Source organism: Lissotriton vulgaris, chromosome 6 (genome assembly GCF_964263255.1).
Source record: "Lissotriton vulgaris chromosome 6, aLisVul1.2, whole genome shotgun sequence".
Lineage (NCBI taxonomy): Eukaryota > Metazoa > Chordata > Amphibia > Caudata > Salamandridae > Lissotriton > Lissotriton vulgaris.
In genome coordinates this window covers 1750738971-1750766726 of record NC_141694.1, presented here as the reverse complement: position 1 = coordinate 1750766726, position 27756 = coordinate 1750738971, and the positions used below count along the sequence as shown (strand labels likewise).

General features: G+C 45.6%; 1 protein-coding gene across 1 annotated transcript in view; it reads right to left on the bottom strand.

Annotated features, from left to right (window-relative positions):
- Positions 1–27756, bottom strand: part of LOC147709413 (xanthine dehydrogenase/oxidase-like) — a 1362843-nt gene that overhangs the window by 740637 nt on the left and 594450 nt on the right. The window contains exon 19 of the mRNA XM_086927983.1: positions 18395–18491. Coding sequence (XP_086784109.1) covers positions 18395–18491 — 97 coding nt within the window. The remainder of the gene's footprint in view (positions 1–18394; positions 18492–27756) is intronic.

Below are 27756 nucleotides of genomic sequence, written 5' to 3'. Positions count from 1 at the left end.
TCAGCATTTGAAGCAGGAGTTCCACCTGACTGAGACAGATAGGTTACGATACATGCAGGTCAGGCACTGGGCGCTTCAACCTCAAGTGCGAGACACTGCTGATCGCCAGATAACGCCGTACGAGCGGTGGTTCGTAACTCGCACCTCTGATGCTAAGCTGATCACGGACCTCTACAAATTCCTGCAACCCCCCCCATTTCATTTTTATAACCCGGGTAGGGAACGCTGGAATAGGGAACTGGGAAGGACGCTTAGTCATAAGGAATGGGATCAGATTGCACATCGGGCGAGACACTCTGCATACCACACAGGTCTCACTGAAACACTCACAAAGGTGTCCACGTATTGGTATTATACCCCGGAGAGGCTACATGAAATGAATAGGAATATTGGGAAGGAGTGTTGGAGGGAATGTGGACACACGGGGACTCTCACACATGTACTTTGGGACTGCCCCTTGTTGAAGGAGTACTGGACGGAGATCATTGATGAGATAGATGCTCATTTTGAGATTGAATTGCCACGCTTCCCGGTGTATGTTCTGCTGGGCCTCCCGAATGGGCTAATGTACCCGCTGAAGTCCCGCAAAGGCAGGCAAATAGCAATAGCGCTGGGATCGGCGATTCAGAACATATTAATTCATTGGCGCACCACCACGCTCCCCTCCATCACTGGCTGGCTGCACAGACTCTGGCATGTTTTAGGTATGGAAAAGTTATCGCTTATGGTGGCGGGGGACGTGGAGCAATTTGACGAGTTGTGGCAACCCTTTCACGCGCTTTTGACCACAGAATTCAGAGAACTCACCTGTCCAAGGTACCTTAGACTCCTGAGACTGACACCTCCTGTAGTACCAACCGACTAAGAAGATATGGGATGGGGGCTCACGGGGTGGGGGGATGGGGTGGGGCGGCAGGACGCATTATTGCCTAGCACTGGACGGGGGGGGGGGTTGGGAAGGAGTTGGGGTGAGTTGGGGTGTTTGGGGGGAGGGGTTCAGGGGGGAGGAAGAGTTGGCTCCTTGCTTTTCTGTCTTTCACTTTTTTAGCCTGCTTGACGGTGGCAACCATGTTTAGCCTTTTCTATTTTGCTCATCGATATTCCCTTTGCAGCAGCCCTGTCCACCATCACGCTCAATTATTTTCGCTTTGCTATTTTGATTTGTAATGTGTATACCCTTACCCTCCTTGTTCCCTTTCCTCCTATGTTTTTGCCTTAATAAAAAGCTTTAAACCTAAAATTATCGCAGTTTTAGCAGCAGGAAACTGCCGCTAAAACTGCGATAATGGGCTTGCTGATATGCGTTATAGAATTCCAATAGAAGCCCAGGTTAGATGTGCAGGACATCTAACTTGGGTATCTATTGGAATTCTATAACGCATATTAGCAAACCCATTATTGCCGTTTTAGATGCAGTTTCCTGCCGCTAAAATGGCTATAATTTAAACGAGGTTCTTGCTAATATGCCCCTTAAATTTTTAAAAATCCGACAAGGAGGACGTGCTTTTCCGGCGAAAGCAGCTCAGATTTGGAATAAACTACCAGCTTGATTAAGATCTCATTCTGAACTGTTAAAATTCAGGAAAGCTTTTAAAACCTGGCTCTTTCCAAATTAATAACGAATTTTAGCTTCGGTTTTTCATCAGTGCCTTCTCTACATAGTTGTCTAGCTAGCCTCAGAATACCCTTATTGATAAGGTGCGCTGTATAACTTTAACCTACATACATACAATACATTAATACATCAGTTAGTCTACATACTCCTAAACCACTGACCTGACTTATGAGCAACCCCTCTTCTCATCTGGACAGCATCTAACCATAATTTGCTCACAGATGCATCCCAGTAGGCAGACAATACCACCATGGCCAACAAGGCGATGTGGCCCATTCAACCCCTTGGATCAGACTTCTGTCCCTACCCCAAGGAAACTCTGCCCACAAGGACTGAAACCAATATATCCAAAATATATATATGCCAAGGAGTGGTCTGAGAGTGTGATTCTTTGGATAAGATGTATTGATTACTTGATTATCCTGTGGAAAGGTACCCAAGAATCAGCTAGATTGTTTGTGTCAGAATTAAATACCACCTCTGAATTTACAGTTCACCTCCACCATCAGTGTATCAAGAGTTTGCTTTTTCGATCTTGAGGTGTTAATGAAAAATAACAGACTACACACAAAAACACACAGGAAATTCTATCTTTCATTCATATAGCTTCCATCCACAGAAACTAAAGCAGAGTATTCCATACGCAAAACATCTTTGGATAAAAAGAAGCTGTATGATTCAACCTCTTTGAAGTAAGCACAGAGGAAATTAACAGAAAGATTTATTGACAGAGATTACAGTACCCATATTTTAGATCAAGACCAATTCAAGGTGGAGAGAATCACTAGAGATTCATTATTATTATTACTACGAATGATCACTGGGTACAATGCTCATCATGCTAAGGTGAGAGAAGTAATGAACAGGCCCTGGTATCAAGTAAAGAGTGACCCTATATTAAGTAGTGTTATATCCCACAAACCTCTATTAACATTTAGACAAGCACAATCTATGCATCAAGATCTAGTGGTGAGCAGCCCAGAGGTGGCAGATATAGAAGGATGGTTGAGGGCTAGCACAGGCTTTGTCAGATACCATAAATACAAAGCATGTAAACATGGCCTCAATAAGCAAGAAATCCGAAAACCATCATTAAGGAGTCCATGGAAAATCTGCTACCCCTACGGTTGTAGGAGTGAATATGTAGTTTACATTTTACAATGCTCACATCCGAAATTATATGTAGGGAGTACCATCCATATGGCGCAAGTAAGAATTCTGCAACACCTCAGGTCAGTGAAAAATAGCGACAAATGTTATCCTGTCACCAGACACATCAATAAGGTCCTTGGAGGAAATGTGAATGAGTGGTTTGATTATGTTATTGATTCAGTTCCAAAGAACAGAAGAGGTGGATACCGAGAACTTAAACTAAGACAGTTGGAATCCAGATATATTGTGATGCTTAATACCAGAATTCCGGGTGGCCTCAATTCGGATTAAGATTTTTTTGGACATATATAGTGAGTATTCATCTTCCTCAAAAATAGTCAAAAGGGATTACATGTGTGTAGATACAGGAGAAACTTTGGTTAAGAAAAACAGGCATCTCAGAAAGCAATAGTGATCACAAAAGAGAAGGTATAAAACAGCACTAGCACTTTATAATTACAAGTTTTGGTTATGGTAATGTACTGTTGTAATGTGTAAAGTGTGATGCACATTATAGGCACTTTATGATTAGAACAATAGGTAAATAAGTGTTAGCTATTTGTACAGTAGCCTAGGTTGTGTGCCAAACAAAGTATAAGAAAAGCAAGGGGTATAAATCCTCTAGAGTTCGATTGTTGAAATGGGGTATAGATTGCAAATTAGATGAGAGGCAGTTCAATTCCAGGGCAATTGTCAATAATCCCCAGACATTCATTTGGCACCAGCCCGCGATAATATAAAACAAGATTATCCCTGAGATTACTCTTTAATTTTATAGGAAGATGGTAAATTGTATATATAAGTGATTTAGATAATTTATTCAAATATATTTTTCTAATTGTATAACATTTCTGCAACATTTTGCGAAAAATTATCACAACCCTTGAGGAGGTTTTCACATGTGATTATTGCCCTTGCACTTTCGGAACGTTTGGGAACTGTCTTAAGTAAAGCACTAGTCCTTTATGAAAGTTTGGCAACAGCACTTTTATCTTTAATAATTAATTTAGAGTGAAAGAGCCATGTACACAGGATTATTTATGTAGGTGATTCATGCAGGGGCACTTTACATTGATGTTTTAACCAACTTATGTAATATAACTGTGTAAGTATCTGAGATGCGATAGCGCACCAGCATTTTTAAGAAATCTAAGCCAAATGGCTAAATGAATTTGACACAGATAGGTAAGCAGAAATAATAATAAAAAAAATAAAAAAGATAAAACAAAGAGAGATAATATATGTAGACTAAAGTAAAGAAGAAAAATTGCAAGTAACATATGTGTCGTAACATTAGCATTGCCATATGGTATGTTTACTATGTCTATTGAATTTGGAACCATGTGACCCACTATTTATGCCATGGCTAAAATAGCGTCTAGTGTGTGATCAAAGACTGCGGAACCGTGTAACAGCCAAGAATAAACGTGCGTTGGATATACCTTGCCGTGTTGGTGTCCGGTTTGTGAATAAAGACACACACACACATATATATATAGGGGCCGTAAGTTCCTTGCACAAATGAGGGAGGACTAATCTCTTTTTAAACATCGAGCCCCGGGCAGAACAGTTCCAACAGTGAAGCGGGCACTGATGAAAGCCGCAATGGCTGAAACGCGTCTGCCCAGCGTTTCACCGCGATAACAGGACTGCCTTGACTAAGAAGCCTTTTTGTAAATAAATCCCCTTTCTGCTACTGAGCATGTGTCGGCACCTTTTCTCCGAATTGGTTTTGGACTGTTTGTTACGCCGGTAGCAAGCTCCGGTGTTTTCCGACACGCCTTCTCGATCTGGAGCAACGCGCCTGGCTTGTAAAGGAGTGGTTTGGTGTTGAGAGAGCACAGCCCGTCGCCCCCCCAAGATGTTTGAAACACTCATCCGAGTTAGGGGCCTTGTGGGGAGAGAAGAAGCAGCAGCATGCTGCTTTAAGGTGGCAGAGGAGGGAGATGACAACTTGCACCCTACCTACAGTTTCGGAGGACCAGTGCCAAACGCAGTCAGGAATGGGACACCACTGTGTGTTTGAACAGCTGATCACTGTATCTTGCACTCACAGCGTCGACATTGGAAAACCCGAGATGGATCGTATTAGTGGAGGCGGAGTCAAAATTGACAGAGGAGGGGCCGTAAGTTCCTTGCACGAATGAGGGAGGACTAATCACTTTTTAAACATCGAGCCCCGGGCAGAACAGTTCCAACAGTGAAGCGGGCACTTGTGAAAGCCGCAATGGCAGAAACGCATCTGCCCAGCATTTCACCGCGATAACAGGACTGCCTTGACTAAGAAGCCTTTTTGTAAATAAATCCCCTTTCTGCTACTGAGCATGTGTCAGCACCTTTTCTCTGAATTGGTTTTGGACTGTATGTTACGCCAGTAGCAAGCTCCGGTGTTTTCCGACACGCCTTCTCGGTCTGGAGCAATGCGCCTGGTTTGTAAAGGAGTGGTTTGGTGTTGAGAGAGCACAGCGCGTCGCCCCCCCAAGAGGTTTGAAACACTCACACGAGTTAGAAGCATTGTGGGGAGAGAAGAAGCAGCAGCATGCTGCTTTAAGGTGGCAGAGGAGGGAGATGACAACTTGCAGCCTACCAACAGTTTCGGAGGACCAGTGCCAAACGCAGCCAGGCCAGCCATTTTTTACAGCCTTTAGTGGAAAACCCCAAATGATCAAATATCACTTAACATGCAAAAGTGAATATGTAGTGTACGTGCTAGAATGTAGCTGCAACTTAAAGTACATAGGAAGTACTAAGTTGGCAGGACATAAAAGCGTGTTACAGCACATTAGGGCGATAAACAACGATGACCCCAATTACCCAGTAGCACGCCACTTCAGAGAGCATCATGGGAGAAACACAAAGGATTTGAAGTATTATATTATAGACACTGCTCCAATACAAAGAAGAGGTGGTGACAGGGAGGGGAAATTACGTCGATTGGAAACCCACTACAAATTACATCTCGACACTAAACAGCCAAACGGGCTTAATATGAGTGAGGATCTGTACACATACCTAGACTAATTAACCCCACCCATGTACTTTATGCCAATGGTCACCTCTATAGAGATAGCAGTGACACAAGAAAGAAGTAATTGTATATTTTGTTATCCATTATGGTATGTCAATTTGCCCCAATGATCATTTTAGTTTTCTACATGACTAGAGGATTTGCTTAGGGATATGCCTTTCCGCGGCGGCAAGGCCGCCACGAAAAGGCATACGGTCTTGTCTTTGGGGGCCCATTGCTGTCCCCCAGGGTACAGGGGGGGTGGGGGTGCACATGGGGGGTACCTATGGTACCCCCTGCATTTGCATGCATGAAGCGGTGCCTGCCGCTTTGTGCATGCAAATGCACTGCTTGCATTTTTAACATGTTAAACATGCAGGATGTGACCGCCAGGGTGGCGGTCACATCCTAATTTGCACGGACGGACCGCCGCTGCCCCTGCAGACGGTCCCTCCACCTCTGGGGTGGCGGACGGACGCAGGTAAGTCCGCCATCCTAATAGGGCTCTAAGTTTCCATTAGAGTTACATATGGGTTCTGTGTTATTACTTAAATAAGAAACTTATGGACAAAGATGAAGCAAAAGCTCATTTAAAGTACAACATCACCTAGTATAATGGCATACAACAAATATATTTCAAATGATTTGTATATATATTGTGTGATGAGTAAGCATGTTATGAAGTACGTGATCAGGAATGTATTAACTAATTTATAGTGGAATTTTTTTCTAGTTAGGATTAGATTCCTATGATCCGTATATATAGAAATAAAAAATTTGCATTCATGCCATTATCAAATATTTGAATCAAAATGTATTATACAATGATTATCATGTTGAACAAATATGACATCAATGACGAAATACCAGAGCTTGAAAGCGCATATGTCTTTTATGTCTATTGTTGCACTGTCACTTTAAAAAAGCAAGTGGTTCACACAAATGTTGTCATGTGATCTAGGCAGGGATCTGCCGAAACGCGTCGTGATGGCTGGTGGTGTTTCTGAATAAATCAAACTGGCACTGAATTTGGGTCTACACTTGTTTTCTTCATAAGTCTGAGGAGGAAATTGTGTAAGGAGCGGGCTTTGCGGTATATATATATATATATATTACCTACTGGCGGTCGCCAGTAGGTAGTTATAGTTAGGATTTTTTTCAATGTTAAATCTCAAAATTCTATTTGGAATAACTTTGGGGCCGGTTGACAAATCTGCCTGAAAATTTCCTCAAAATGGCCTCGCGGCGCTCTGGTCCTTCCCTGAAAGTTTGAGGGGGATGCATCAAGCGGGAGCCGAGATAAAAGGGGGGTCCCAAAATGCGTTTTCCCCATTATAATTTCCATAGGGCGGTCGATTTCACTTTTAGCCCGAACGGCTGAATGGATTTCCACCAAAGTTGGCAAAATTGTAGGGACTGGTAGCCCGATGTGCCTTTGCTATGTCTTAAGATATGTGCTCCAGTGGATTTTTAGTAATTTAGGTTAAAAAAATATATATATCTAGAGCCGCGCCCCGGTACGCGCACCGGGGAGTGCTCCGGGCGCGCCACGCGACTTGCGCGCGGAAAGCTGATTGGCTCTTGGGTGGCTGTAAACATTCGAAACAGTCCGCAGCGGCCGCCATCTTGTACCTCGGTAGGATTGAGGTGGAAAAAATCAAAGGGGGAAATGAGCAAAAGGGGGAAGGGTACACCCCCCCTGAATCCCTAGGTTTGTTGTGGGGGTCATAAAAGGGCCCCATGGGGCAAAAAAAAAAATAGTTTTGATTTGCGCGGGGGGAGCGCCCGGTACGCGCACCGGGGAGCGGACCATGGAGAAAAAAGAATGACACTTTTTTTTAATAAAATAGAATTTTTTAAAAAATTGGAGGTAGTTCTGAAAAGAACGTTTTTTTTGTTTTTGATGTTTTATATTTTTTTAATACTTTTTAAAACGATTTTATATTTTTTTGGGATTTTTTTCAGGGGAAAAACAAAAACAGAGATTCAAAAACTGCTCAACAGGAGCAAAATAATGAGAAAATTTAGGGACTGGGAGAGCATCGGTGTTCCTGTCTCTTCATTGCAATGAGTTCAACGCTCTGCTCTCCATAACAAAGTAGTTTGTCACAGTCCACGCATAAAAACTTTATGCCTGCAAAGACCGGCTGAACGTTAGGGACCATTCTTGCACGTGTTAGTCCTGAAGGTGTTGCTCCACCAGTGGAGGTGCTGCCGCCATCTCTTCGTGATTCTCTGCCAGCTCCCTGACACTCTCCCTGGAATAAATTTTGGGGTGTCTTCTTTTGACATGCCTAATTAAATTTTTGATTTGCGCGGGGGGAGCGCCCGGTACGCGCACCGGGGAGTGGACCATGGAGAAAAAAGAATGACACTTTTTTTTAATAAAATAGAATTTTTTTAAAAATTGGAGGTAGTTCTGAAAAGAACGTTTTTTTTGTTTTTGATGTTTTATATTTTTTTTATACTCTTTAGACGATTTTATATTTTTTTTGGATTTTTTTCAGGGGAAAAACAAAAACAGAGATTCAAAAACTGCTCAACAGGAGCAAAATAATGAGAAAATTTAGGGACTGGGAGAGCATCGGTGTTCCTGTCTCTTCATTGCAATGAGTTTAACGCTCTGCTCTCCATAACAAAGTAGTTTGTCACAGTCCACGCATAAAAACTTTATGCCTGCAAAGACCGGCTGAACGTCAGGGACCATTCTTGCACGTGTTCTTCCTGAAGGTGTTGCTCCACCAGTGGAGGTGCTGCCGCCATCTCTTCGTGCATTCTCTGCCAGCTCCGTGACACTCTCCCTGGAATAATTTTTGGGGTGTCTTCTTTTGACATGCCTAATTAAATTGGCATTTCCAAAGCTATATTTTTTTAGAGGATTGCCTCTGGATAAAATACTGCCACATATTTTACAAGTTACTTTACTTGCATTAACTTTTTTTTGTCCTTCAGAGATGTCATAAAAGTTCCAGATAAAGTGGTTCTTTGTTTTCTGGTGAGGAGGGTCCTCTTGCACAAATCCATCTGAATCACTGCTGGATGACTCCCTTGCAGCCATTGCTGTAGATCAGGAAAATTAATGAGTAGAGAATTCACAAAACACCTCTTGCTCTCCCCAAGTGCAAATCAATAGTGAGAGAAATGGGTGGGTTTCTCAAAATTTAGAAAAAAAAAATTATTGAACCAATGAAAAGTGTTATTTTCAGGTCACATGACCAGGGGCTTCATCATTATGAAACCAAAACTGTTATGAACCAATGAAAAGTGTTATTTTCTGGTCACATGACCCGACGCGCTTACGCTGCGCGCCCCGGGGCGCGTCAGACGTCTACGTTGCGCGATCGTATTCGCTCGAGTGCTTCCGGGTGCGCTTACGCTGTGCGTTTGACGCGGACGCGGCTACGCGATACGTCACGATCATGTTTTCGTTCGCGATTTTGCCGCTTACGGGACGCTCCCCGGAGCGCGCCCCGGGGCGCTTTATAAAAGTACGCTTTTCGGGGCGCTCCCCGGGGCGCGCACCGGGAGCGCTCCATAGCAAAAAAAAAAAAAAAGAAATTGGGAAAAATAGTAGGGATTGGTAGCCCAATGTGCCTTTGCTATTCTCAAGTGGTTTTTACGAAAATTAACTTTGAAAAAAATATATATTGTGCTACATTGGGCTATATATGTGTTAGAGCCCAAATGTAGCCCAATGTAGCCCAATGTAGCCCAAAGATGGCCACCAGAGACAAAAAAAGCAAATGTAGCCCAAATATCAGCTAGATGTAGCCCAACTGTAGCCCAATGACAGAATGTACCAGAGTGTTCTAAAGAACAACTAGAGCGCTAACAGTCTTACTTATAAAGTGATACTTATAGTTAGGAATTAGCATTAAAAAAAACTATGAAATTCACTGAAAAAACCATAGGTTTCACACCAGTTATAGTTAGGAATTAGCATTAAAAAACCTATGAAATTCACTGAAAAAAACATAGGTTTCACACCAGTTATAGTTAGGAATTAGCATTTAAAAAACCTATTAAATTCACTGAAAAAACCATAGGTTTCACACCAGTTATAGTTAGCTGGAAGTTTTACTCGCATAAAACCATTGAAATTCTCACGTTATAGTTAGATGGACTCACTATAACTTGCGGGTGAAATGCACTACTGATGACATCACATATTACATCACTCATGACATGGTCAGTGACATCACTCATGACATCACTGATGACATCATCCTTGTGACAGAGTGACAGACCTCCTTTCAGTGTAATGTAACCCATGAAACACATATTCAAAAATAGAAATTAACATTTTCAAAAAAATTGAGATACACATACCAGTTACAACAACCAATTCAATAATTCCGCCATCTATATACACATCCACTCATTCAACAACAGATCTATATAGTCACTCATACATATACTCACTCATCATATGTAGTGATACACCTATACATCCTGTTACACACCAACAGTCATCCAAAAGTTACTCTCACACATACTTACACATGCAAGTAAACTATTGCATATCCATTTATTTGCATATACAGCTAAACACACACTACCACCTTACTTCTAAGGAAACTTACACATACTTACTCTCTTAAACAATCACTTCTAGAAACACTTACTTATTTAAACAGGAACTCTTACAATCTCTTACTCTCACATATACTCACTTATATACATCAATATTCACATATACTAGATTAAAACATATGTAGTTACTGATAAAGACACTAGTGAGTAAGTATGAGCTCAAAATCCGTTCCGCTTGCGGATTTTGCGAATTTTCGGTAAATTCACGATTCGCGAACTCCTGCGAATTTACCGAGAATTCGCAAATCCGCGAGCGGCGGATCCGGGGGCAAAAGTTGAAGCCTGGCCTGTTGTAACTATTTTACGATGGCGCCGGCAAGCTGCCAGCGCCATCCTAAAATAGTTACTAAGTTAGCTTCAACAGGAAGCTCTAATAGATAAAATAAAGCAGGTGCTCGATTTTATCTATTAGAGCTTCCTGTTGAAGCTAATTTAGTAACTATTTTAGGATGGCGCTGGCAGCTTGCCGGCGCCATCATAAAATAGTTACAACAGGCCAGGCTGGTGTGCTTTCTTTTCCCAAATCTACCGTGGAAAATCAGCTGTGATGCTGGATAGAGGCCTTTGCATCCTTGACTTTCACGAGCACAATATCTGTGCTGTTCTTGTGACCAGGAGCTTCTTTCTCTTCATCTGCTGAACTGATCTTTCTCTGACCTTTTATGCACACAAGAGGCATGTGAGCTCGCATGGAAGCCCCGCACGTTTGGCCCCGCCCACACACTCGCGGTTTGCACCGTCTTCCCGCCATTCACCCACTATGATGGACAGCTCACTCAAGGGACCCCTGCGCCCTACGGGGCGATTGCATAGTAACACACACATGGTCGCTCGAACTAGTTGATGCTCAAATTCAGTGACTCATTCATTAGCCCAAAAACAATCGTGAGCGTCGTCGAGGCTGGACAGGTGTGCCTTGTTCCCAAATCTACCGTGGAAAATCAGCTGTGATGCTGGATAGAGGCCTTTGCATCCTTGACTTTCACGAGCACAATACCGGTGCTGTTCTTGTGACCAGGGGCTTCTTTCTCTTCATCTGCTGAACTGATCTTTCTCTGACCTTTTATGCACACAAGAGGCATGTGAACTCGCATGGAAGCCCCGCACGTTTGGCCCCGCCCACACACTCGCGGTTTGCACCGTCTTCCCGCCATTCACCCACTATGATGGACAGCTCACTCAAGGGACCCCTGCGCCCTTCGGGGCGATTGCATAGTAACACACGCATGGTCGCTCGAACTAGTTGATGCTCAAATTCAGTGACTCATTCATTAGCCCAAAAACAATTGTGAGCATCGTCGAGGCTGGACAGGTGTGCCTTCTTCCCAACTCTACCGTGGAAAATCAGCTGTGATGCTGGATAGAGGCCTTTGCATCCTTGACTTTCACAAGCACAATACCCGTGCTGTTCTTGTGACCAGGGGCTTCTTTCTCTTCATCTGCTGAACTGATCTTTCTCAGACCTTTTAAACACACAAGAGGCATGTGCACTCGCATGGAAGCCCCGCCCCAAATCCGCGGATCCGCAAATCCGCAAAATCCGCGGATTTTGCGGATCCACGATCCGCAAATCCGCAAAATCCGCGGATCGTGGATCCGCAAAATCCGCCCATGTTTACTAGTGAGACAGTCATTCACTTAGTAACACACACATATACACACTCATACACCCATACAGTCCTGCACATATGCTGTCTTCAAAACACATACAAAGAGAGAGTCAGTAATTCATGCATATATGTGATAAGTAATACCCCCACCAAACCATACAAACACTCATACTGATACTAAAAAAAACATCTAATAACCTATATACCTACACATGTAGCTACTCACCAACCCATGCAGCCACTTATAAACAAAGTGAAACACTAATACATATATTTAAATATTTAAACATTTCTCACTAATATATGTATTCACTAAGATACACTTAATAAGCCAGTTAACCAATCAATTTTTTTTTTAAAAAACATCCATTTAGACACTTATTTAACCATTTATTCTTCCATCAACTTTTACATATACATATATAAAACATATTATTTTTTCAGAAAGGCAAACATTCACTGGATGGTGTCATCGGTGATGTCATGAGTGATGTCACTGACCATGTCATGAGTGATGTAATATGTGACGTCATCAGCAGTGCATTGCTCGCGCAGGTTATAGTGAGTCCATCTAACTATAACGAACAAGTTACTTACCTTCGGTAACGCTTTTTCTAGTAGATACTATATCTGCCTGTGGATTCCTCACCTTGTGAATATCCCCCTTGCGTCAGCAACGTTCGGAAATTTTCTTCGTAGCACGCCGTCGTGGGCGACGTCACAGGAGCACGGCATCGCGCGCGACTCCGTCTGACGTCACCGACCCCATAATAGGCCCACGCCGGCGTGATGACGTCAGTTCCGCCCTTTTTTCCGTGCCTTCGAGGCACACGGACGGACCAACGATAGCAAATATGCAAATATACAGTGTACACAGTACAAATAGAACCAAATCAATACAACAGTATTATAATCATATATACAGAAAGACCAGGTATAGCAGAGTAGACAAACGGGGAGGCGGGTGGGTCAGTGAGGAATCCACAGGCAGATATAGTATCTACCAGAAAAAGCGTTACCGAAGGTAAGTAACTTGTTCTTCTGATAGATACATCTGCCGTGTGGATTCCTCACCTTGTGAATAGATTCCCACAGCAGTCCCCACTCCCGGAGGAGGGTGTCTACTCTGCTACACCAGGAAGTCTTGGAGGACAGAACGCGCGAAGTGGCCATCCCTCCTCACCTCGGTATCTAAGCAGTAATGCTTCGCGAAAGTGTGGAGGGAGGCCCAAGTCGCGGCCCTGCAAATATCCTCAACAGGCACACCCCTAGACAAAGCAGATGTTGCAGACTTTGCTCTAGTTGAATGAGCTCTAATACCCTCAGGAGGGTCCTTACCCGCAAGGGAGTAGTAGATCTTGATGCACAGGATTATCCATCTGGAAAGAGTGCGCTTGTGCACCGCTCTGCCCTTCTTGCAGCCAGCAAAGCCAACAAACAGCTGGTCGTCCATCCGGAAGTCCTTAGTCCTGTCCAGATAGAAGGACACCGCCCGCTTAGGGTCCAGGCGATGCAGTCTCTCTTCCTCCTTAGACGGGTGAGGGGGAGGATAGAAGGTAGGAAGGGTAATGGACTGCCCAAGATGGAAAGGAGTCACCACCTTAGGCAGAAAAGCAGCCCTGGTCCTAAGAACCATCCTTTCTGCATGAATGGTCAGGAACGGGGGTTTGGAACTTAGAGCTTGAAGCTCACTTACCCTCCTTGCCGAGGTGATTGCAACGAGGAAAATAGTTTTAAAAGAGAGAAGCCTCAATGGACATTTGTGCAAGGGTTCGAAGGGAGAACCCATTAAAAAGGTCAGCACAAGATTCAAATCCCACTGAGGAATAATAAAAGGGGTAGGAGGAAACATATTCACAAGACCCCTCAAGAATCTCACAACCACCGGAGACTTAAAGAGAGAAGGCTGATCCGGCAAACACAGAAACGCCGATAAGGCCGAAAGATAGCCCTTGACCGTGGCCACAGCCAAACCTTGCCGCGCCAGATAAAGGGCAAACTGTAAAATATTAGACAAATGAGCCTTCAAAGGGTCAATATCCCTCTCCCTGCACCAAGAAACAAATTTTGTCCACCTATAGGAGTAAATGGACTTAGTGGTGTCACGCCTGGCAGAGAGAATGACATCCACCACCTCGTGCGGGAGAGAAAAAGAACTCAAGTTGCCCCGTTCAATCTCCAGGCATGAAGGTGTAATGTCTGGAGGTGGGGGTGTAGAACCTGCCCCTCCAACTGAGAGAGGAGGTCTGCCCTGTGAGGGAGAACGGAGCGGCTGGTGAGAGGATAGGTGGAGTAGGTCCGAATACCACACCCTTCTCGGCCAATCCGGGGCGACCAAAATGACTTGGGCCCGGTCTTGACGAATCTTCCTCAGAACCCGAGGAATCAAAGGTATGGGGGGAAACGCGTAAAGGAGTCGACCTCCCCAACTCAACTGAAACGCGTCCCCCAATGCTCCTTGCATCGGATACTGGAGACTGCAGAACGAAGGGCAGTGGGCATTCTCGCGAGTGGCGAAAAGATCCACCCGAGGAGTCCCCCACATCCGAAAGATGTTGCGAACAACCTCCGGGTGAAGCCTCCACTCGTGGTCGGCAGAAAACTGCCGACTGAGACTGTCCGCACGCACGTTCAGAACCCCGGCCAGATGATTTGCCACCAGACAAATCTGATGGTCCTGAACCCAGGACCAGAGACGCAGAGCCTCTCTGCAGAGACACTGCGACCCTACTCCTCCCTGCTTGTTGATGTACCACATCGCAGTCGTGTTGTCCGTTAGGACCTGGACCGAACGACCGCGAAGGGAAGGGAGGAAGGCCTTGAGCGCCAAACGTATCGCCCTCAATTCCAGAAGGTTGATGTGAAACAACCTTTCTTCCGGAGACCAAAGACCCTTGACCTCCAGGTCTCCCAGATGAGCACCCCACCCGAGAGTGGATGCATCCGATATCACTGTGGCCACTGATGGAGGTAGCTGAAAAGGCTTTCCTTGTGACAGATTGCCTTCCACGCCCCACCAGGACAGGTCCGCTGCAGTTTCTCTGGAGATCCTCACAGACTCCCTGAGATCTCCGTTGTGCTGATACCACTGCCTGCGGAGGCACCACTGGAGCGCCCTCATGTGCCAGCGTGCATGACTGACCAACAGAATGCAAGAAGCCATCAGACCGAGCAGACGAAGGACCTTCAGGACTGGAACGACCGCTCCAGGGTAAAACAAAGGAATCATTTCCTGTATGTCGCGAATCCTTTGAGGTGGAGGGAATGCACGACATACAGAAGTGTCCAGTACTGCACCTATGAACAGGTTGCGCTGGGAGGGCACCAGGTGAGATTTGGGTACGTTTATCGAAAAACCCAACCTGTGTAACAACTGAGTTGTCTCCTGCAGATGATGGAGCACCATCTCCGGCGACTCTGCTTTGATCAGCCAGTCGTCTAGATAAGGGAATACAGGAATCCCTGACCTCCTGAGATGCGCCGCCACCACTGCCATCACCTTGGTGAAAACTCGAGGCGCAGTAGTAAGTCCAAACGGGAGGACCGCAAACTGATAGTGCTGCGATCCCACCGTAAAACGGAGATACTTCCTGTGCGACTTCAGGATTGGGATGTGAAAATACGCATCCTGCAAGTCGATCGACACCATCCAGTCTTCTTCCATCAGCGCCAGAAGAACCTGAGCAAGGGTGAGCATTTTGAACTTCTCCTGTTTGAGATAGAGGTTCAAAACCCTGAGATCCAGGATAGGCCGAAGCCTGCCATCCTTCTTGGGAATCAAGAAATACCGGGAGTAGCACCCTTGACCACTCTCCTGCTCTGGAACCACCTCTATCGCTCCCTTTCGAAACAGAGCCAGGACTTCCTCCTGCAGGAGAAGCAGGTGGTCCTCCGAGCAATAACCTTGGCAAGGAGGGTAATTGGGAGGGAACTCCTGAAAAGGAAGTGCATACCCATTCTCTACGAGATTGAGAACCCAAAGATCTGATGTAACCGATTCCCAATCTCGTAGAAAGTGAGTAAGCCGACCCCCTACTGGCCCTACATGATCCAGAATGGTGGATCTAGGGCTGCTTTGCTGATGCGGGTGGGGGTTGGGCATTATTGGAGGAAGTGGAGGAAGAGGAGACTTGACGTCCACGACCACGACCCCTCTGTCTACCTCTATAGGACTTGTATAGAGGGTTCTGCTGCTGCTGCTGTTGTTGGCCCTGCTTGAAGGGACGAAAAGAAGATTTTCCAAAACCCTTGAATTTTCTGGCTGCAGACCCTCTCATCTGCAGACCCAACGATCTCGCAGTGGCACGGCTGTCTTTAAACCTTTCCAAGGCCACATCTGCCTTCTTACCAAAAAGGCCAGATCCTTCAAAGGGTAAGTCCAACAAAGTAGATTGTACATCCGCTGAGAAATCAGATGACTTTAACCATGCGGCTCTCCTAGTTGCAATGGACGAGCCCATAATTCTGGCAACTGAATCCACAGTGTCCATGCCGCTTTGGATGACCATGCGGGCCGCAGCCTGAGTGTCAGAGATGACTTCATTAAAGTTCTTTCTATCCTCCTCAGGAAGTTTTGGTGACAGCTGCTTCACTGAGTCCATCAGCGCGTGCACATATCTACCCAGAAGGCAAGTGGCATTTGACGACTTTAGAGCCATGCTCCCAGAAGAGAAAGTCTTCTTCGCAGCCTGATCCACTTTTTTAGACTCTTGTCAGCAGGCACTTGAGGGAAGGAGCCTGCCGCCCTATTAGAACAAGCCGCCTGAACCACAAGACTTTCCGGAGACGGATGCGTAGAAAGAAATGCAGGGTCATCAGGAGCCACCCTATAGCGCCTTGCAATAACCCTTGAAACTGCAGGAGCAGACAACGGCCTCTTCCAAATTTCCTTAATTGGATCTGACAAGGCATCAGTAAACGGCAAAGTTGGCTCCACAATTGAGGATGGAGAATGCAGGACTTCCGTGAGAATGTTGGGCTTGTACTCCACCGTGGGCAGCTTTAAGTTAAGAAGCTCAGCAGCCTTCCTAATAACCACGTGATAAGGAGCCACGTCCCTTGATGGAGCATCAGAAGTCGAAGGCAGACCCCACTCGGGAGAGAGTTCCAGACCACTAGCATCCCGAAGCTCTTCGAAGTCATCACCATGATCAGGAAGCTCGCCTTCCTCCACATCTGAACTCTCATCATCCTTTTGCTCGAGGAGACGCTGAGCTCTTCGCCTCGACCACTCCATTCGAATCGAAGTCGACGGATCCGGTAACGACTCCGACGGAGCCGGTTCCGACGTCGCTCGAGGAACCGAAGCAGGAGGACGAGAGTCAAGAACAGGTGTGGCACCTCGATCTCGACTGCGAGGTCGATCCGGAGTCGGCGAAGCCGCATGCGGAGTCGTGGACCTCGGTGGAGCCGTACCGAGCCAAGGTGAAACAGGCGCCGGCATGAAAGGCATAAATGGAGCAGGGGCATACGACTGAGGAATACCCAGGTTGTACGATAACGGACCCATGGGGCCACCAGGCGCTCCAGCGGGGTACATCGCCCTAGAATACACTCCAAACATCGCATTGAGAAAATGCGAGGGATCCTGCCCAGGACCAGGGAAGGAAGGGTACGGACCTACCGGATGTTGCAATGGAGGCCGACCCGACACATCCTCACCCTGACCTTCTGGATTCACGGGAGTCTCCGCCGAAGCCGGTTCTTGAGTCACCTCCTCTTCTTCATGCTCCGAGGAAACCGGCTCCGGGTCCGGCTCCGGCTCCGGCGCCGGAGAACCCACTCTTGACAAAGCAGGTGAAGGAGAGACAAAGTCCTTACGGTGTTTGTGAGACTTTCTCTTCGAGTCAGAGGAATCCTTCCCCGAATGATGTCTCGAACTGTGCTTCCTCCTCTTATGTTTTCTCCTCGAAGAGCTCGAAGCATGCCCGGAAGCCGACTTAGATCTAGACCTAGATCTTTCTCTGGACTTCGACTTCGCCTTGGACCTCGAGTCGTCTCCAGACCTCGAACCCGCTCTGGACCTCGACGCCGATCTCGACCTCGACCGAGACCTTTGCTTCGACTTCGATCTCCGTGACGTAGACGTAGATCTCGAAAGCCGCCCAGAGTCCTTTTTCACCTTCGCCAAGAGCAACTTTGCTTCAAGTGTTGCATGTGACGCAAGTATGGTGCATACGTCTGACCTCTTGTTCCAAACAAAAAATGATTGCCTGGAATGCGGCCTGACGTAATTACCAGTGGATGAGATTAATTCAGCAATTCACCTGCCACTTTTTTATTTCTCCCCTTCACAAATACTGAATCTGAATTAACTGTGGATGGCTTAGAAATGGCAAGTTAACTAAGCATATAAATACATATGAGCACTGGAAGCATTGAATATGAAGGTTAAAATGATAACGAGACAAATCTAACCTTCGAGGATGTGATCAGCATCTTTAAGGCCTTGTTCGATGTCGCCATGTTCTATTTTCAGGATGGGTTCATAAAAGGAGTCTGCTGCAATAGCTTCCTGGAAATGAAATAACATTTGATGATACTGTTATATCTAGCACATAATACATTTTAACATGTTAAACTATCTCACTCGGATTATATAACCTGTGACCTTCAGTGCTCACGGATCTACCAGACATTGACCTTAAAGTAGGCTACAACAAATTCAGAAATTCAGTGAAAGATAACACAGTTAAGGCACAATAATGGTTACATAACAAAATCAAAAAAGCACAGAATTTTACCAGTTATGATTAGATAGGCTAACCATAACTCATATCGCTGTTATACACTGCGTAAAACTTTACATATGGCATTGTTCACGAACAGTTCAGATGTTCTCCTGTTTATTAAAAAAAGACACCGAGTTTTAAACTCAGTTACCAGTTCTCCAGCTAGCTAAATCTTCAAAAAGTTATATATTATTTAATCCAATGATATATCAGACACTAGGTATGAAGGTACCAGTTTGTCCCACACGCTAAGTGCAGAACAAAAACGAAGACAAGGGGCAGTGAGTGAAAAGGAAAGTGACACTGTGATTGGCACTGTGTTTGAGATCACTTGCACACAAACCCATCACTATGTAAACGTTTATTAAAATTAGAGATCCCTTGAAAACCCTAATAACAGGCCACACTCGTTTTACAAGTGTAGAGTTGGGCAACAATTGGTTCATATGGACAGAAGAAAATGGAGAACTGAGGTTGAAGTATAGTAAGGGTCAAAAACAAGTTGCAGAAAAAGGAAATTAATATATTGACATCAAGTTTCATGTGGCGCAGGGGCTTACAATGTGACGCATTTCCCTAGATGCGTCACGTTGTAAATATGGCGCAATAAGGCGCATGATTTACTACGCCGCTGCGTCACAGAAGTGACGCAACGGTGGCGTAAATGTGTTGCAAGGGGCTTGTAAATCTGCCCCACAGTGTTTTATTCAAAACGTTCTTGTGCACCCGGTATAAAGAGGCAGGAGAGCAAAGGCCACATTATTTAGGAGCTACAAATAACTAAAACCATGGCCATCACATTAACTAACTCCCCACACAGACTAGTAAAGAAAATCTACTGCAACAAAACCACTCGGTGGCAATCATCTTTACTCAACTCTGCAATGGGCCGCATGGGAACAGCAATCTTCTTTATGGAAAAGATTACATGTTAAAGGTTTAAAACCTTCCGCAATTTAGATCATGTTTTATTTTAGTTGGCAGTTAAAAGTTAAGATTTAATACTACCCTGATATGGTTGAGAAAAAGACAGCATAAGATCTTCCAGAACAGAAAATCCCAGTGAAGTCCTGTTGCAGAAAAAGAGAGACTAGAATTAGGGACACAAATGTAACTGAGGGGGCAGAGAAACGCAAAATCCCCCCATGTGTGAAATCTCTTGCATCCTCACACTCTGCCAACCACCTTCGGACTCCACAACTCCAGCAGATCGTTCTGTCAATCAGCCAGGTGTGAGATTCAAGGACACACTGTCTTCTCTCGCATTGCAGAAGTTTAGGGGAACGTGTCACCACTGGTGAGCCCCGTTCTGAATATTTCCAATAGTAATAATTCCTAGGCAACTCAGTACCTGTCTAGAGTCAGGTAGAACACATAACAAAAGATTAAAAAAAAGGGGAGCCTCAATGTACTGACAAACAAGGAAAATGTTTTTAAAAAAACATGTATTTTCCTTTATTGATACATATAAAATACTAAAATAATATGCACATCACATACATAGTAACGATGAAAAATGCATATCAATGGAAACAATAAAAATACAAGAATATGTATTCAGGTAAAATATCACAAGGGTATTCAGAGAGAAGAGTAAATACAATAACAATCACAAAGATTGAGGTAAGTGTGATGACCGTCTCTATGCGCGTTCTGAATATACCAGTATGTCACCTTCCTGAAGAAATAGGGGTGCCACTGGAAAAAAAAAAACAACAAGGAGACATGGGCTGAAGAAGTATCTAAAAGCATCCAATACATAAATAACCTTCCCGGCATATTAAACAAGCAATGGCATAGACAATAGGTCTCGCCTTTGGGACATTATAAGTGTTTAGCCATGCAACAGTTGATGTTGCACCAGGGATATTGTGCTGCGTCATTAATACTTATAAGGTCCAAAAGGTGGGACCTATTGGCTTTGCCAATGCTTGTTTCGGTGAGAGATCACCTTTGAGGATATGGTAAGTTATTACATTTTTATTATGTATAGTTAATTAAAACCAGTGCAATCGTTTGCATTTAAAACAATTTCTTAAAATGTGGTAAAAAAGAGTAGTCTATGTAATCGTCCTTATCGAAGACCATGCGGTGAAAGACCAAGAGTAGTAATCTAGCATTGTTCCCTGAGCCGGGGCGGGCTAGGCATTTGTAGCCCAAAGTTCACCCGTTAGGTGCCAAAACCAATGGTTGCTGCAAGTTGTAGATTTGGTAGTCTTTGCTCTATCGTAGTCAAAAACTTGACGTATCTATAATTCAGTTTTGTGTTCGCAGGGTTCAGGCATGCAAGCACAGCCTGCCTTCGCGTGCTGGTCCCTATCTGCTTGAACTGGTCCCTTAGTAGCTGTCGGCGGACTAGTCGGTGCTCTTCGCAGAGACAGGTCATGTGGAGTATGTCTCCCGTTGCTAGGTTGCACAGCGGACAGACTTCATGGCCATTGCTCCTGAGCCATGGTGGTTGATGCTCTCTGCTGGGCAGGATCCCTAGTCTATATTTCAAAAACTTCAGTTTAGTGATTTTTGGGTAGCCCTGGCTGAAGTAATGTTGTGGTGTCAGGGATTTATACGTGTTTAATGTCATCCACGCATGGTTTCTTTTAGCAAAAGCGGCCGTGTCCTCTATTAGGGAAAGAGTTTTTACGTTTTTCCAGACCGCTTTTTTAAATGGATTGTGCCCCAGTTGCATGTCCCAAAGTGTGGATGCCTTGACAGCCCCCAGTGCTGCCTTCAGGTAGGAGCGTGCCTGAGATACATCCCTGCTTTGTATGTCTTGCCACAGCATCACGTTTAAGGTGTCATTGGAGGCAGAGCGGAGTTTGTGGCAGCAGATAATGTAGGCTCCTTGTCTTGCAAGGTCTTGTTTTTTTAGGCCGAACTCCAGCCTTATTTGGGCAGGCGAGGTGTAAGAGGGAAGTGAGAACAGAGTTCTATATGCTTTTACCTGGATGTTATCTAGGTTCCTGAAGTCTCTTCCTCGTAGTGCCTCGCTGCCGTAGGAAATTGAGGGGAGCAATTTAGCCTGAATGAAATTTAGGTATGGTGTCAGGGTTGGCCCCGATAGTTGGTTTGCTAGATTTTTCAGTGTGATGGCGATCAAGGCCCCTCTTCTTTTAGTTTCCCCCATCTGCCTGACGAATGAGCCGTCGGTGTCAATGATAAGTCCCAAGTATTTATATTCGCGTGAAGACTCTATTTTTTGGCCGCCCAGAGTCGAGGACTTCTGGTGTTTGTTTCTGGTATTGATCGACATCGTACGCGTTTTATTTAGATTGATTTTTAAGTTATTTTCCATTGTGTAGCTGTGCATTTGGATCAGCAAATTCTGGAGGCCAATATGTGTGTGACTAAGAAGTACCACGTCATCCGCGTATAATAGATTACTTAGGGTTTTTCCTCCCAGCCTCGGAGAGTGGGAATTGCATGTATCGAGTCGGCTTGATAAGTCTGCCATAAACAGGTTAAACAAAGTCGGGGCCAGCACGCACCCTTGTTTTAGCCCTTTAGTCGTGCAAACTTTGGAAGACAGATGGGTCCCGCTTCCCAACTTCACCTGCACCCAGGTGTCATAGTGAAGTAACTTCAGCATATTTAAAAGCGATTGAGGTATGCCCCATTGTGCAAGTTTCCGCCACAGCATGCCTCTCCTGATGTTGTCGAAGGCTGCGCTGAAATCAATATAGCACAAGTACACAGCAGTTTTTTTGTTTTAGCTCCGTCAATTATCAGCGAGATAGCCAGGATGTTGGTTGTTGTTCCGTTTTTTTTCCGGAAACCCGTCTGGTTCCATGGTCTAATCTGCTTTGAGTCCGCCCATGTCACAATCTCCTCTAAGATTATTCCAGCAAAGTATTTGGCCTCATTATCAAGGAGAGCTATTAGACGGTAGTTGTCCGGGACCGTTTTGTCTCCCTTTTTATGTATGGGGACAATCGACGACCCTCTCCCAGAATCTGGGATTCTGTTAAGGAGTCTAACTTCTATGAATAAAGGTTGTAGTATGGTGGCCCATTCTGTGTCTTACTCCTTGAACAGGGCTGGCGGGATGCCATTAGGACCTGGAGCGCCTTATTTCCTGCCATTACGAATCTGTTTTTTTATTAGGGCTATTTGCTGGGCCGCTGATGGTGCCGGGGTAACACTGGGTTGGAATTGATCTACCGGGATTGTCAGCATTGACATGGTCGTTGCGGGTGCTTGCTCTGCGTTGGTGCTTCTTTGTGCCCCTGTCTGTCCCAAGGGATCATTGAAATGACTGCCGAGGTAGTTAATTCACTGATCTTCCCCAATGTGTGAACTGAGGTCCTTGTGGTCTGGGCGTATGATCTTGTTTACTGTGTGCCAAAAACGGGCACTATTGTTGCTTTTGGAATCGTATAAAAGTTTTACCCAACCTTCATTTTCTGCGTCTTTTTTTATTTCCCATTTTGTGTGTTTGAGCTCAGCCCTTTGTTTTTTCAATGTGGCTCGTAATTGTTCGTTTTGGGGACGCTGCTCTTAGCCTCCGTAAGGTTAGATTTGCAGCTCTTTTTTGTGAGGGTAGTTGTATTCTTTGGTCTTTCTTTAGGCTGGTTCTACTATGCTCTGTGTTACGGTTGCCTTTAGGAGCGGTCTCTCTTGCCAGTTTGTTTACCAGTGAATCTGTGTATTGCTCCCAGTGAGAAATGAGCCCAGCTGCATCTGATGTGTGTATGTTGTACAGTTGGAGGGCAGTTTAGGCCAAGGTGGTTGTGATGGTTGGCGAGCATTTGATTTTCCTTTGGTTGATTGTATAAATCTCACCCAGTGTGTTGTCTGGCCTGATTACCATTGGCGTCTTTGCTGTCAGCTGGCTTTCCTGAGGGCGGTGGTCACTTTCTCCCTAGTCCCCCATTCTGAATTCCCAGATGTATGGAAATAGTGCCAGGCTGGCGAAGGTGTAATCCAAGATGGAGCTGGCTCTATGAGAGTAGAAAGAAGCTACTGGAGGGGAGTCAGACAGAAATCTGCCGTTTAATGCCCGAAGGTTTTGGTGTTCTAAATCTTGGAGAAAAGCGTTATTTTGGCGCTTTCTCCAATTTGGAGGAGAACTTTGTGCTGGTATGCTGTAGATTTTATTGATAGCCAGAGCTTCGTCTTCTGATGACGAGCCAAGCAAGTTTTGGTTGAAGTCCCCCGACAAGAAGAGGAGTGGGTTCTCCAATTGAGTGACGTGCTCCGCCAGTTGGTTCAAGATGTTCCTTGAGCCTTTGGCTCTGTTTTTAGGTTGAACAATTGCGTTGGCAAAGCAGACTTCTTCCTCTTTGGTGCCCAACTGTAGCTTTATCTTTACAGATAGGGTTTAGGCTGTTGGTGGGACCAGTTGGACCGCCGAGGATATTGATGTGGTGGATACATATGTCGCCAAACCTCCTGACTGATGTCCAAATTTGTTGGTTCTGGCCGACGCTGTTGAGAAGCAGGTAACACCGGGATGTGTTTTGTGCTTGAGAGCCAGGTTTCCTCCAGCATTACAATATCGAATTGGGAGATATACTTTATAAAATCCGGGTCATCGATTTTAGAGGTTAGGCCATTTATGTTCCAGGAACAGATGCCAAAAGCTGGCACCCTTCCTCTGATTTCTTCTCCCGTTTGGTGAGGGCGTCATACCTCTTCGGGGCATGTGAAAATCGTTCGGGACAGTGTTCCTCTTACTAGTGCGTGGTTTGAATGAGATGCCTTCCTTGTCGTTACTTCTACCCGTTCCCCCATGCTGCGTGAGAACTTGTTTGGCGGGCTGTCTTGCTGGGAGTTGGCAGTGGTAAGTGTGCGAGGCTGATGATTCCTTGGGGCTGAGTTGCGCCTCCCTGTTGTGAACACTGGTTCCAAGCCAGTTGTCATTGACTGCCTATCCAGTGGTTGCTGCCAGGTGCTGTTCTCCCTTTTTGTCGGTGATCTTCCCAACGCACCCCTTAGTACACTGCAGGGATTAGCCTGTTGCATCGCTGGTTCAGAACTGTTTCTTCTACGGAGTGGCGAGGGGTAGGCTGGTCTTTGTAGAGGAACGAGCTTGATGCCCCAATTCTTGAATTGGGCTGCTTCTGATACAATTAGGTCAACAACGTCACTAGAGGACCAAATCATCCTAGTCGCCTCCTGGCTGTTTAGGTTCGGGGCGGGCAAGAATTCAACCGAAAGTAGATCATTGGAGTTTATGCCCCCCAAGGTGGGGACGCATTTTGTCAGTTTGAGAATGTTGCCTCTATTCAGCACATCCTGCTGCCCTTTCGATGTGTATTCCGGGTGGAAGACAAGAATCTCAGTTAGATGTGTTTTACTACCGTCTGCCTTCCGTTTTGCGTTTGCAGCATGGACGTGAGCTGCTGAGCCAAGATCGGACGGAGATTTGTGCATTGCTGGATTTCTGCCGTCACCGTGCGTATTGGAGCTGTGGGTTGGAGCTTTGGTTGGCATTGGTTGCTTAAATGTTGTTTGCGTCTCTCGTGGCCAGATTGTCTTTGAGTGCTCAGATTGGCTATGGGCAGAGTGAATAGTCACAGTTGTCATAAGTGTGGCCCTAATTTGATCGTCTTGCGATTGGCTTGACGTGTGGCCTGTGGGTATTTCCCTTGCCCCCTCCTTGGTGATCAGTGGGATGGGTTTTTTGATTACTGCTGAGGTTAGATGGGCCTGGTTGGTGCGCTCGGCGGAAGTGGCCGCTCGATAAGAGGCTTCCCTGATTGATGATGTCAGGGCTGCCACTTGGCATTCAGTAACCGGCTCCTGCTTTGCGAAGGACTCAGTGGACTGTGTGTGCTGGCTAGTGCTTGTAGCCGTTGTTATATGTGTGTCTAAATGTCCGAAAGAGTTAGCAGCCGGTTGGACTTGGGGCCCTTGACCTTCCTGATGCAGCGGGCTGCTGATTGTATTTTGCGGCTGGGTTGGGCTGGTAACTACTGGAATTTCCCCTTCTGAGGGGTTGGCCGTGTTTGTGGTCGCCATGCGATTTCCGGTAGTGCCAGAGAATATGGGGAAGAGTTTTATTGTGGTTGTCGACAGATTTTGCTTGGGTCCTTTTCTTTTTTGTTGTCGTCGTGGTTTTGCGTTAAGTTTTTTTGGGGACTCCGATCTCTTCTGGGTAGATTCCTCATTTGCAGGGATTCCTGGCCAATTGAGTTTGTGTCAGATGGTTTGCTGCTGATGTTACTTTCTGCAAAGTTAGTGGGGCCCGTTTCTTTGGGAGCTTGGCCTCTGTGCAGCGACTTTATGTCCCCTATTAGATCAGTTAGCATTGAAGGCAGTGTAGCTAGTTTGTCTACTGCCTGATTGCAATTGCAGCTTAAGTAGGTATTTGTTTGTGCTCTTTGTATCAGGTTGTTCACGTTACCTAGCTTGTCGTCAATCCCCGCAGTAAAGACTGTCAGTGTGTTGAGGAGGTTAAGTTGAAGATCCATTTTGTCCGATTGGTATTGTAGGGCTTCTACGGCTAGCTGAATTGTGTTTAAAAGAGAGGTCCAGGCTCCGGTGTTGTGATCTTTTCCCTGCTCTCTCTCATTTGCAGATTGGGGATTCGCAGTTGGGACAGTGTTGGTGATGTTGTTATCAGCCAAAGGTGAGTTGAGGGAAAACTGGTCTTTGTGGTCTAGGTTGTCGGTTATTAACCTATCCTCTCGCCCTTGTGCGTTCGGGTAAGACGGTGTAGCCCTGCATTCAGCTTCCCGGCTGGAATTATGTTGACTGGAATTATGTTGGCTAAATGCCGCGCTAAATGCCGCGCTGTGCAAGAAACTTGGTGCTGAGGCATGGTTGCCCAGTTCTATAAGTGATGAGGCACCTGTGCCAGCCAAGTGTGCTTTGATGGGAGTGCTATGGTTGGGGCTCCTAAAGTGTCCGCCCTGGACTAGTTGGATATCCTTGGGAGTGACCGAAGTTTGTAACTTTGTCATTGTTGGAGGCTGTGGACAAGCCCCTGCTTCCCCCGTGCTTGAACAACTGTCTTGGGGGTCCGGGTTGTTAAGTTTGTCTACTTCTTTCGCCTCTGAAGTGGGTTTTGAGCTGATTATAATCTCCTCTGGTAGAGGTCTTGGAGTACAGCTGGCTAAGTGAGCAGGTGGTTGCTGCTGTTTGCAGATAGAGTCAGGGAACTTTCCTAATACCGATGAGTGCACTAGGGGCTCGAGTGGTGCGCTTGCACTTGTGGACCTGTGCTTTGGGGTGCCACTTTGATGAGGATCAGCCGTGGCCGTGGAGTTTCCCTGGACCAGGGTGCTTGTGGTGCTTGTAATAGTGTCGCGCAGTGGTGCACATTTTCCCAGCAGCGTTAGAGTGACAGCGGGGATTGCAGCCCCTGGAGGTGCTTGTTGCTCGAGAAAATGGCTGAGCCTGCGTCCTTTAGGAACTCGAACTTTGTGTAAATTTTGGGTTGATTAAGCTTTTTCCTGTTAAGAGTCTCAGTAGCCGGTAACACTTGGAGCAGGACCATTGGGTGCCCCTGTTTTACTATAGTGTTGGTCAGACCCGATGGTGGCTCAGTTAAGGAGAGAAGATTCTGCTCCATTCTGGGGGATGTTGGTCCGTTGGTGTCTGTTTTCTTATCCTCCTTTTTTGTCTTTGCTTTTTTGCTTGGAATTAACTCCGGTGAGCCCCTGATCTTTCCAGACCTCATTCCTCTCTGCTCTCTTAGGGCCTGATGTAGGTGGCCAAATACCGAGCGCTAACGCTGGAATTCACAGAATTTCAGAGTTTGCGACCGGCATTTGGCTGAGAGCAATGTAGGTGAGTTTAAACCTAATAGTAAAATACAAATCACAAAATTGTGATTCATATTTTGCTCTTGCATTTAAGGAATCGGTAATTGCAATTCCTTAAATGCAATGTAAGTAGCACAAAAGAATGTGCACTTTAGCCTTAAGGAACCGCTAATTACCACCAACTTCAATTTGGTGGTAATTAGCGGTTTCCTTTAAAAAAGCTAATTTTTGCTTTTTTTAAAGTGCTATGTGGCACACATTCATGCCCATAGGGCATGCATGTGCGCCACATGTGCACACATGCATATTTCAGGGGTGCAACAGGGTGTCCTTTTGACAC